We start from the raw sequence: 11,802 nt of genomic DNA, 5'->3' as shown, positions 1-11,802 counted from the left end.
ACCGCAGTGATGGTAAATAGGAGGTCTTCTGATGGAATGAGGCTGCTGAGTGCTTGGAACATCATCATTGACCTTTTCCTTCTGTTTATCTTCAACAACGGGAGGAAGCTCTGGGACTGTAGGCTTCACAAATACAGTCTTTGAGGAAGAAGGAACATCAGTAGAGGAAGCTACATACCCGAGACCAGTCTTGTCATTTGGGCTCTTCTGGATGGACAGCATACGAGTCAACTTCTCATCAGTGACTCTCTCTAGCTAGAGCTGTGTCTTTAGTAGCTTTTCCTCGAGCTCTTGTAGTTTGAGCAGCAATGAACTCTTCTCGGTCTGCAAACAATTCAGATCATTCAGGTGCTGCTTTCGGCCTTCCCTCAGCTTCTCATACTCTATGTAGAGTGTCTTGTAGGCCTCATTGAGCTCTTTCTCATTTTCACTATGCTCCGAGTAATATGAGTCTTCTTCTTCAACATGTGGGGCTACAAAGGCCAGAAATTTTTCAGACTCTGGAGCTTCTTCTTCTAACTCATCACTGAGAGTCACATTGAAGCCCTTGCCCTTTTTAAGATTCCCACAATCAGTCCGGATATGCCCAAAGCCTGAGCATTCAAAACATCGGGGTCCTCTGGGATCTCTCTTCTCCTCTTCCTCTGGTTCAGCTTCTCTGAGAGGTTTCTTTATTTTATCAGAAAACTTCTTCTTGAACCTATCATCTTTCATCAGTCTTCTGAAATTTTTGGCTAACATAGCCACAGCTTTGTCTCAGAGTCATCTTCAGATGAGGCTTCTACCTTCTTCTTGGAAGCCTTTAGGGCAATGGTCTTCAACTTCTTGACCAGGGGCAGAGACAGCTCATATGTTTGAAGAGATCCCACTAGCTCTTCAATCTTCATCTCTTCAAGATCCTTGCTTTCCTCGATTGTCGTTACCTTGATCCTGAAACACTCGGGCAAAGATCTTAGAATTTTTCGGATGAGTTTTACATCCGAGATAGATTTCCCAAGACTCACCATGGAGTTTCTAAGGTCACTTATCTTGGAGTAAAACTCTCCAAAAGTCTCTTCTTCCAACATCTTAATTTCTTCAAATCTTGAAGTCAACATTTGAAGTTTGGCAGATTTAACTAATTTCGTGCCTTCATATGTTGTTTCCAAGATTTGCCATGCTTCTTTGGCTGATTCGCAGTTTGAAATTCTGGCGAATTCAGAGGGAGAAAGTGCTTGGCATAGAGCATGGAGGGCTTTATCATTGGAAAGTCGGGCGTTTTACAGAGGGACTGTTTCGGGAGTTGCATCCTCTGGTTTAGTCCAACCAGAGTCGACAATACTCCAACAGTCAATAGATTTTAAAAAGAATTGCATCCGAGCTTTCCAATAGCCATAGTTCGTACCATCGAAGGTAGGAACAAAATTAAGAGTTTGAGACATATCAAAATGTAGAAGTCAAATATAATAACACTCAAGAAATTAATCTTCTCAGAGTGTACCAAGCTCTGATACCAATTGAAAAACGAAATTGACTTCTAAAAATAAAGTGTGTGCACAAGTGTCAACAAAAATTAAAGCACAGCGGAAAATAAATGACACACAGATTTTTGTTGATGAAGTGGAAACTCAATCAAGAGAAAAATCACTTCGGGGCAGCCAAACCCAAGAATTCCACTATTCAGAAGACAAAGCTAGATATAAGATAGTAACACTCACATGTACCGATGCAGTAGTCGTACCTTGATCTCTGACGTGTAACCCAACACGAACGCTTCCCAACCAGGTTCTCCTACCTGAAGGGGTCTTCAATGGAATCTTTTATCTTAGAGCCGACCTCTAAGATAGACTTCGGTTTATAGCACAACACACTTGTAAAACGGCTTCAGAGGGATTGATGACTTCTCTGAGCTCTAATGGAATTCACACCGAATTCTTGCAGTTCTCAATGCCCAGGGGCCTCTATTTATAGGCTGGGGGCTCAAATGAGCGTCAGGCAAAATATACCTAGGCGCCGTCCGGACGGTGGACATGGGATGTCCGGACGGACAACTGTGCGACAAGATTTTCTGAAAATTTCGCGTGGAAATCTTTCCTGTTTAAGAGCTTCGTCCGGACGGGATGGCACATCGTCCGGACGGTCGCACGTCCGCTACAAGTAATTTCCTTATAAGGTTTTAGAGCATCCGGACCATGGGGGATGAACGTCTGGACAGCAATTCTTCAACACCCAATTTCCATATCTACAATGCGCGCGTCCGGACCATGATAGGCAGTCGTCCAGACAGTTGAAGTCAAATCTGCAATTTCCTTCTTTGATGAAAGCGCGTCCGGACCAGAGCTGTCAGACGTCCGGACGGTCATATTTGAATTACAATTCTTGCCTTAAGGAGACGCGCGTCCGAACGGGATACTACATCGTCTGGACGGTTGATTGATCTTCCCTTTCTTGGAACTTGGAAAGAAATCAGAAACGAATCGAGTACTGGGAGGCGTCCGGACGTGCTGCTGAAACGTCCGGACGGATGCAAGCTGGATAGAACCTTCTCGATACAGTATAGCGTCCGGACGGAATGATCACGTCGTCCGGACGTATGATGCTGATCTGTCTTGGTGGTCCTGACGATAAGACACATCGTCCGGACAGATGGAACAATGGACAGATGGACGTTCGGACAGGATGGCTCGATCGTCCGAACGGCTAACAGGGAACTTGAAATTCTTCTGACTTACAGACTCTGAAAATTGGAATCCCTGTTTACATCATCTTTACACTTAAGTGATTTTGTCTAAACACAGAATGAGGCCAAAATACTAACAGGAATGAATGTGTTTGGTTGAAGAAGTATGACATTTAATGTGTTTCAACCACTGGATACATTGATTTATCGGTTTGAAAGAGGATATCCATTGTGATTTGTTCTTTGAAGGGATACAATAGATGATTTGATTTCAAATAGGTACTCTTTGTAATTTATCTTTGAGTTGGATTCATTAAATGGTTCTAACATATGTGGTCAAGAACTTAAATGACAAGTTAAGCTTAAATGTTCTTTGGGTGTTTAAATTGAAAACAATAGTGTGTGTTGTTGGATTTGGTTTGGTGGATTCTTATGCCTTAGTTCTTTTTATATTTTGTTTTTCATCATCTTTAACTTAGTGTTATTTTGCATGTTTGAACCTCAACATTTGGAACTAGGTTAAAATGAGGTTAGCTGAACAAAACCCTGATTTTTTACACCATTTCTCTGTGGGATCGACCTCGCACTTACAAAACATTATATTGCAAACGATTCGTGCACTTGCGACTTAATAAAATTTGCACAACACATTATATACTGGTTTACATAGAGTTGAACATGGAAAGAACTTCCTAATTATAATAAATTACAATGAATAAGATCTTATTCCTAGGAGTGAATTATTTCCTAGAAGTTTGCCTTATAGAGGTTGTAATCCCATGATGTGAGGGCTGTAGCTGTATTCGAAATCACTTGCAGAGATTTGGCTATCCAGTAGATATGGAGCGTCATGGCTGGGGTTAATAGGACCTTGATAGACTAGTAGTAATAGACAGTATGTAGCAGCATTCATGGCACAAATTTTGTTCTATAAGTCTCTCGGTATAGTGCCAATCCTACTGAAAAGGGTTTAATATATTGGGTAAACCATATGGAGTACAATTATGATATGTTCTCTTGATTATCACGTATCTCATATCTATATTGCAGTCACATGACTTATACCTGTTGGAGTATTGTTTCATATTATTGCATGTTGTTTATCAATCTTTTCTATACAAATTGAGTTCACAAATAGAATAACATGAATCTCTTATGTATCCTTACTAACTCGTGTACTTACACTTTATCTTTTCCATTGTAAAACATTCGTGTTTTATAGTTGTTGAACCTTTAGAGGATGGATGTTGGGGATTCGAAAAAGTGACCAGCTTTGGACCGCCTCTTTAAGCTGATTTTTGAGGAATTAGAGCCACTCTAAAGTGGTGAATTGTGGCATGATTTCAAGAATTCTATGCGGGATACGTTTTTTCGGGATTTCTTTGGGAGTATTATCAGTTTTATTGTAGTCTTTTGTTGGAATGGTGAACTTGGTTATCTTTAGTTTATGGTTGGCAATTTCAGACTTGGTGACGGATCTTAGACGACAACATTTGTTGATTATCTTTATATTATGATGCCTTCTTAGTTTGCTTTGGTATTGTTTTACTGTGGTTATGATAATATTTATCTTGATGCACTAGAAAAGTCTTCTGTTGTAGGCTCTCTAATGAGGGCTTAATGATCCCTCGGTCTTATCTCTTGCGAGATTAACCTACTTGAGGCCCTGGTCGATTAGCAAGTTTCTTCGCTTTCACGCGTTGGCAGCTCAATCCCTTGCTTGTTTGTTACTAACGCGCAACTACTTTCTAAAGCTCAATATGTTGCTTGTTTTTAATCCTCTACTCCTACACTCTTGCAAATGAAAATGCAACTAATGGTCCATGGCTGATGAGTCTTGACTTCTCTCTTGATATCTGATCAAAGACCTTCAATAAAGGTGTTGATCAGGTATCTCTCGAACAAATCACGAGCACAATTGGCTAGGTGCTCAAATCGGTATTGATAGTCACTAGGGAGGTTTGTTGGATCTTAGATAATTCACCGTCAACGTTCTGAAATGTGGAGGGGCCGAACCATACAAAAAGCCCTTCCATAAACTCCTCCCAGTTTGACATCCCATGGCATGCCTCAAATCAATCATACCATTGGACGGCTTTGCCTTCAAGATGAATTGGTACAATGTCTACTCTGGATGCTTCTAGGATCCCATGGAAATGAAAAAGAAAAAAACCCTCCGCTCTTGACACCAAACCCAATGGATCGTCTTAATCACACAAAGGAAAGTCCATCTACATGTGCTGAAATCTGTGATCATGATCTCCATGAGAACGTGTTGCCGGTGGGGTCTGAGGTGTATATTATCCCACACTTCGTTCATGATCTTGGAGGATTTGTGTGTTGGATTCATTAATAATCTCCTTCTAATTGCTTCAGAAACTCAGAATCAAGCCGTCTCTAGGGGAGTATCTTCCTTGCGTTATGGATTCTATTAGAGGCCAGTCTGTTAAATCAGAAATTCCTCGCTCCCTTTTTGGTTGCGTGTGTAGGGCATAAGTTCTCTTTTTTTTTCAATTTTGCCCTTACACGGAATAAGATATACCCGGTGACAATAGAACAGGGATAAAGGCAACCTTAACCTTATAAGAGCACTAGCAGCAGATTCTCAACCATTTTCTCTATATTTAGGGAACAAAACTACTTTTTGCTTTCCTATAAAAAAATACCCCACAATAGATTCCCTTACTTTTCCCTATATCAATTAAATATTATTTTTTTACTCTTATTTTATTCTTTTTCTCCCTTTCCTACTTTTTCTCTCTTCCCTATATAAATTAATTATACTTCTTTTATATTAAAATAATACATAGGGAATGAATAGTAGACATGTATACATAGGGAATCACTATTCATTCCCAACCCCCTCATCTAAATATAGGGCATCTACTGTGGGAGGTTTTTTGATGTTTTTCATGAAATTTTCCCTAAATATAGGGAATGGAACTAATATAGGGTAACTGCTACTAGTGCTCTAACCAGATAGTCCAAATGCTAACACCAAACCAAAACAATACAATTCAGAAACAGGAATAAGAATAGCCCAATATTGGAATAGGGACACAAAAAACATTCTTGGACAATTTAAAACCTGTAACCAAAAAAGCACCTTCTTCTCGAAATTAACGCTTCTATGTGACTCACACACACACACAACGTACCACACCAACCACATCACGCCCACAGCTCCTTAACAATCAATCTGTAACGGTCCATTAGTGGCTGGATGGGCTTAATTGCAATAGTGGGCTGAATGGGCTTAGGTTAGTAGTTATTAGTAAAACCCATATAAATTGCTAAGAGTTTAGATTGGGGGCTATATAAGGATTAGAAGTCTAATTGGAGAGGGCATCTGATGAGTGAATTGTTTACTTTAGTAAACTTGGAGGCTGAGCACCTCGAATGCTATGGAGATTAACCCTCTCGAATGTGGCTATTTGCATTGTAAATTCCGTTCAATCAATTTAGTGTTCTTCTTCCTAGTTCCTTCAATTCTTCTATTTTAATTCATCAATTTTGTCATTTCTACCGATTCCATTACAAAATCCCTAAATCAAAACCCTAGAATTTCAGTACCAATTTTGGTACTGTTATAATGCAAATAGCCACATTCAAGAGGGTTAATCTCCAGAGCATTCGAGGTGCTTAGCCTCCAAGTTTACTAAAGTAAACAATTCACTTATCAGATGCCCTCTCCAATTAGACTTCTAATCCTTATATAGCCCCCAATTTAAACTCTTAGCAATTTATATGGGTTTTACTAATAACTACTAACCTAAGCCCATTCAGCCCACTATTGCAATTAAGCCCATCCAGCCACTAATGGACCGTTACACGATCTTTGGCCTTCTTGGTAGGGCACCATCCACATGTCCACCACCCCAGCGGCGGCACACAAGCAACAATAGGAACTGCCACAAAGAAAGGAAAAAAAGAAAAGAAAGGATAGAGCACCAAACCACAGATAACTGAACCTCCCACGGATGAAGGCTCTGATACCAGATGATAGGACTCAAGGGATTCTATCAATGGAAATCAGAAAATCAACACAAAAATTAAAGAGAAAGAGATAGGGGATAGGATCAGGCCTCCAAATATTGCTCAAGCAATGAGTGTTATTCCTTGATGATGAGCCATACAGCATCTACACTTATTTATAGGAGCAATTCAAGTTCAATATGGAAAGTGAAAAGCGTAACGATCAAGCAAACTATCTATGGAAGGCACAAGCGTAAGAATCAAGTATAAGTGAAAGCAAGGGAGATTTGGGGAAGGTTCGAGATTCCTAAGATTTGGCTGCCTATTGATGTGGGTAAACTTTTGATAAATTTCTTAAAATATTTTTGACGTCATTTTTATTTTAGTATTATCCTACAAAGCTGATGTGGCAGTCTCAAACACTTGAATTTTTATTTTTATTTAACAATGACTAGTTGAGGCCGACGTCAACATCGTGGGATAATTACAAAATAAAAATATAGTTTGTAACATTACTCAACAAGAAAACCATTGATTTTTCTTCAGAATATTTTCAACCGCTAATATCAAGAAAAAAGAAAAAAAAAAAGAAAAAAAAAAAAAGAGAGGAAAGTTGTCATGAAGTTTGTCCAAAACAAATTGAGGAAAGTTAGAGAATGTAAAACTGCCTTATCATTAGCTTATTCAGCTCTTTGAGGAGGATATGTCAGCCTATCTGTTTGGAACCTCCGAATTTAAGGACTAGGTATTTTTCATGTACAAACTTTATCTGAATAGATTGTCAATTGTGCATTCAGAATGATCAACCTACAAATTTCAGTCTCACACGAGGAGCAAAATTTAGTCAAAACATTTGCTAAAACAAAAAACCCGCTGTAACTTATGAACATCAGTTAAACTAACACATCTTGAAGCCTCTCGTAACAAATGTCAGCAAATCGTTAGATTGCTTTTAATCAAAGAATCCAGCAGCTGCAATCTTGTGAATCTTGGGGCCCTTCAAACCATTGATTCCATAATGGGTTCACAGGGCCGTTTGTGCTGTAAACAAAATAAACTGATGATTGGGCAATTCTATCAAAATAAGACGAGCTGGAATATAGGTTGTATAACTTACAGTGGGAGTAGTGGATCAGGTAGTATTTCTATGTTGCGCAACAATCTGAGAGCCAACAAGAAAACAGGTCACCATACACTCTACAAATCTTTTGCCATTAACTTCTATGAGATTTTTTTGTCATGCTAGTGACAGCATTTTGCTATAGGTGCTTAATCAGCAGAATGAGCAGACAAACAAGTGAAGATGCACTCCCCGTTACTGGAAATTAAATGGGTAAACCAATACATGCAATCGCAATACTTATTTCTATAGCCCACTGGATTGAAAAGAAATATCAAATCTCCTCTTCCACCAGCCTATTTTGTAAAGTACTTATATTTGAACTTTTTCTTTTTTCTTTTTTCTTTTTTTTTTTTAAAAAAAAAAAAAAAAACCAAAAATTCTTGTACTTACTCCTCACATGATGTTGACACGTTTTCTGTTTTTTGAAGCTCTTCTAACTCTTCCTGGACAAAATTTATGCAAAACCAAGTAACAGGAATAAGTTGCAAATTGCAATTTAGTGCATAATACAACAGTGACTTTCTGTAGCAGTTAGTTTCAAAATGCAGAGATAAGAAAGACAAACTTCTAAAGTGCAGTGTCATCTCCGAGAGCAACTAGCAAGGTATTATGCAAGAAAAGAGCAAATCATCAATGCTTTTGATTCTGTCACTTTTTCTAAGTTGAATGAAACTTTGAAGCATGTGCCTATACATATGCATAAGGGTTAGAAGCAAGCCTTAATCAGTGACCCTATAGCTCCAAAACATAGGGTAGCAAGTATTTCTAATTCAATCCAACTGTGTTATCTACCAAGTTAAAACACTGACATTAGAAAAAGTTTTAGATAGGCTCAAGAGAACATCAGTGGACTACTTTATCTCATGCATTTGTTGTCACTGTCAAAGAGATGTAGGAAGTCCGACAAGATTGTTCATTTCTCTATCTAAATTGTGCATGGTCTACGAATTGAAACCAATAGAACATTCAAACAGTTCAGACTAGATATTATCAGAGAAATGCTGTAGAAGTGCAGAAAATATGTAGAAAAAGGCCTAGAAATATATCCAGGAGATTTAGAATTTTGAATGATCTACCAGAGATATAAAAGCAACATAGACTTCCTACATCAATTATATAAAAATCCAGATAGGAAGTATTAAAAGGCCTATAAAATCCAATAGCATCAATGATTTAGGACATGGAGCAAAACAAAAGCATTTCTATAACTTGGAACTTATAGAAGAGAGAAAGGGACAGAGGCAGAGAAAGTTGGAAGATCAATCACTTTACTGCCTTCAAATGTCTTTATACATTCAATCAGCTTAACTAGAACAATTGCCAAAGACATAAAAAGGTTCAGTGCATCCCACATTCAGGAGCCACACCATCACTGTTTCAATGATCCACTATGTCATATGGATATTAAATAAACACCATTGCTATAACTTTAGGAAACAAATATTCTTTGAGGAAAAAATCATCCACTCCATTTGCTTGTTGCATCTAATGGGCAGTATGATTTTGGTATGAAATTAAGACATCTAATGTCATTTAGTCACTTAACTGCATACAAGAAAAAATCAAAAACCTTTCTTGTTTGCTCTTCCTCTGTCATGACCTAGGGAAGCTCTACCGACATCTACACTACCACTCCAAAATGACTAGTTGACACTCATGCAACACATTCACAATCTACCCACCCAATGTGGGACTTAACTCTGTAGGGTGTCACAATCTCTCTCACCCAAATCCTTGATGTCTTCATCAAGACCCACATCATGCAATGTTCCAAAGGTGCATGGTGTTATTAGGTTGGATCTGATACCATTTGTCACTGGTAATACACCAAATAATCACCCTAGGCTCACTCAAGCAACCTCTACATGGAAGATAATCCATCGGATCACACAATTACCCTTACAAGGGTTTAATCAAAACAGCTTTTAAAATCTTCTCCACATGGAAACTATACACCCTCTCATCAATCCTCAGACGATCATTAATGCGACTTACAAGGAAAATCACACATTATTGGCATCAATACTACCATATTGGACAAGGAGCATCTCCCACAAAAAGGCTTCACCACCCCCAAAGCCAGGTACACATTCTTCCTCTTCCACTCTCTCCATTCTTTAAGAAAACCTAAAGACTTAAGCATCGGAGGTTCCCCATCGGCCCTTCTCTGGCCGGCATCACCCCAATGGCGTTTCTTTTGTTTTGCAAGTGACTCGTCGCTAACCCAATCGTCCAAAAATCTGTTTAAATAGTCACGATCCAAATGAAATAATTAAAGTTATAGTTGAAATTTCCTGGAGCCATTTATATAGTCCAGTCTTACCTAATAAAGAACCAATATAACTAGACAAGCATTCAACACCGTCACAATCCATCCACCCAATATGAAACTTCACTTTCTAGGGTGTCGAATGCTTAGCAAAGTGCCTAGCATCATACTTATTATGATGACCCGTCTAACATACATTCTTTAGTTTTGTTGGTCAATCAGCTTCCATTTTGCATGAAAATGCCTTTGCATCAGTTCACACCCATCAAAGTACTAGCGGACAAGCCAACTGCCCATTGGCAGCACTAATTCTACAATGCCTACCAGAATAAGATATTCTGACTTCTTTCCTTCACTTTGTAACATTTGAACTTAAAATCTTCCAGAAACTCGACCCACCCTTTACCACTTGAATCAACTCCAAGTGGTTGGATATATTCTAAACCTGAACTTCAGTAAGCAATTAACAGCTTTCACCAGGCCTCGACTCAGTTGGCAAAAAACTGCCCATTAAAACGACCGGTATCACCGAAGTTTCAAGCTAAAAAGGAAATGCATCTAAACCCAGTTCATACCAAACAAACAAGCACAAATATTTATGGAAAAGAAGAAAAAGAGACCTCTAAGAATCTGGATTCTTGCTCGACGCGCTTGAGTTGGGCGAGAATACGATGCTTGCCTCTCGTATCAGGTCCTTCTGCTGCTACCGAAGAAACGGCAAGCTCGTCCACAGACGACGCCGTCTCAGACGCCATTACTGTAAAAGTCAAAATCCAGAAGAACAGCTCCAAAGACGACGCTCATCCCAAAACGGAGCCGCTCATTTTTTACCTTTCGAATTTGAGTTTCACTCCTCATTTACATATATAAAAATATGCAGGGTTACGAACTCCCTCTAACCTTTACAGATCTGAGAGACTCACACTTTTCTGTTGTCCGTACAAAAGGCCTTTTATATTTTTCACTTACCTCTCCCGAAAGTATGTATAAGCATCCTCGAGTCTTACCTTAAATAGAGTTTGGGTGTATTTCGTAACCAACTTCTTCTTCCCTCTCCTTATTTTAACTTCTTTAAAAAAAATAAAAAATAAAAAATCAATTTTTAAACATTCACTTTTTATATCACAATGATAATTTTTTTATTAATATTCAAATAAAAAATTCAATACAATTTTTTTTTTTTCACTTTTTCCATATAATTTTTTTCTACTTTATATCAAATTAATCATTTTTAACTACTAAAAAAAAAAATATTCACCTCAACAAGCATTACTTGTCATCGAGGTTTTTCACTACGGTCAAGGTAAGGGTTTGAGTTATCCATTTAAGGGTGGAACAAGACCCGAATTAGGACGATATTCATAGCTCAGTTACTCTTTGTGTACATTATGGAGTCTCCACTCCATGTTGAAAGCTCTTTCAAATAGCATGAGCGTTGAAAGTATTCAATTAGACTAGAGCGTTAGATTCTTTTTTTTTACTTCTTTCAAAGGAGTGAAAACACACCATTCAACTCTAAGATGAGCACATTCAGGTCTAACTCCTAAGTGCTATCTTTAATAGAAATGCTATTTCTTCAATTTCCGTTAAACTCTTATTTACTCATATCCAGTTCCAACAACTTTTTTTTTTTAAAATATACTCTTGAGATATGTAGGACCACATGTAAGAAAACAGATGCATAGGTTAGTTTAAAGAAAAAGTTGGATGAGAGTTTGACAGGAATTTGCAAAGTAACATGTATCTTTCTTGAAATAGGTGGTTAGTAAGATCTCC

General features: G+C 38.2%; 1 protein-coding gene across 1 annotated transcript; it reads right to left on the bottom strand.

The window, feature by feature from the left end:
- Nucleotides 1-7,283: 7,283 nt before the first annotated feature.
- LOC133852211 (guanine nucleotide-binding protein subunit gamma 2-like) lies at nt 7,284-10,991 on the bottom strand. The gene is made up of 4 exons (XM_062288913.1): nt 10,647-10,991; nt 8,148-8,200; nt 7,752-7,796; nt 7,284-7,675 (listed from the first exon to the last, which is right to left on the bottom strand). The coding sequence occupies exons 1-4, from the start codon at nt 10,779-10,781 to the stop codon at nt 7,591-7,593; spliced, it is 318 nt and encodes a 105-aa protein (XP_062144897.1). The 5' UTR covers nt 10,782-10,991; the 3' UTR covers nt 7,284-7,590.
- Between the last annotated feature and the right edge of the window lie 811 nt (nt 10,992-11,802).

This window comes from Alnus glutinosa, chromosome 12 (assembly GCF_958979055.1).
Source record: "Alnus glutinosa chromosome 12, dhAlnGlut1.1, whole genome shotgun sequence".
Classification (NCBI taxonomy): Eukaryota; Viridiplantae; Streptophyta; class Magnoliopsida; order Fagales; family Betulaceae; genus Alnus; species Alnus glutinosa.
Note: the sequence above shows the minus strand (reverse complement) of the source record. Positions and strands in the feature narration are given on the sequence as shown.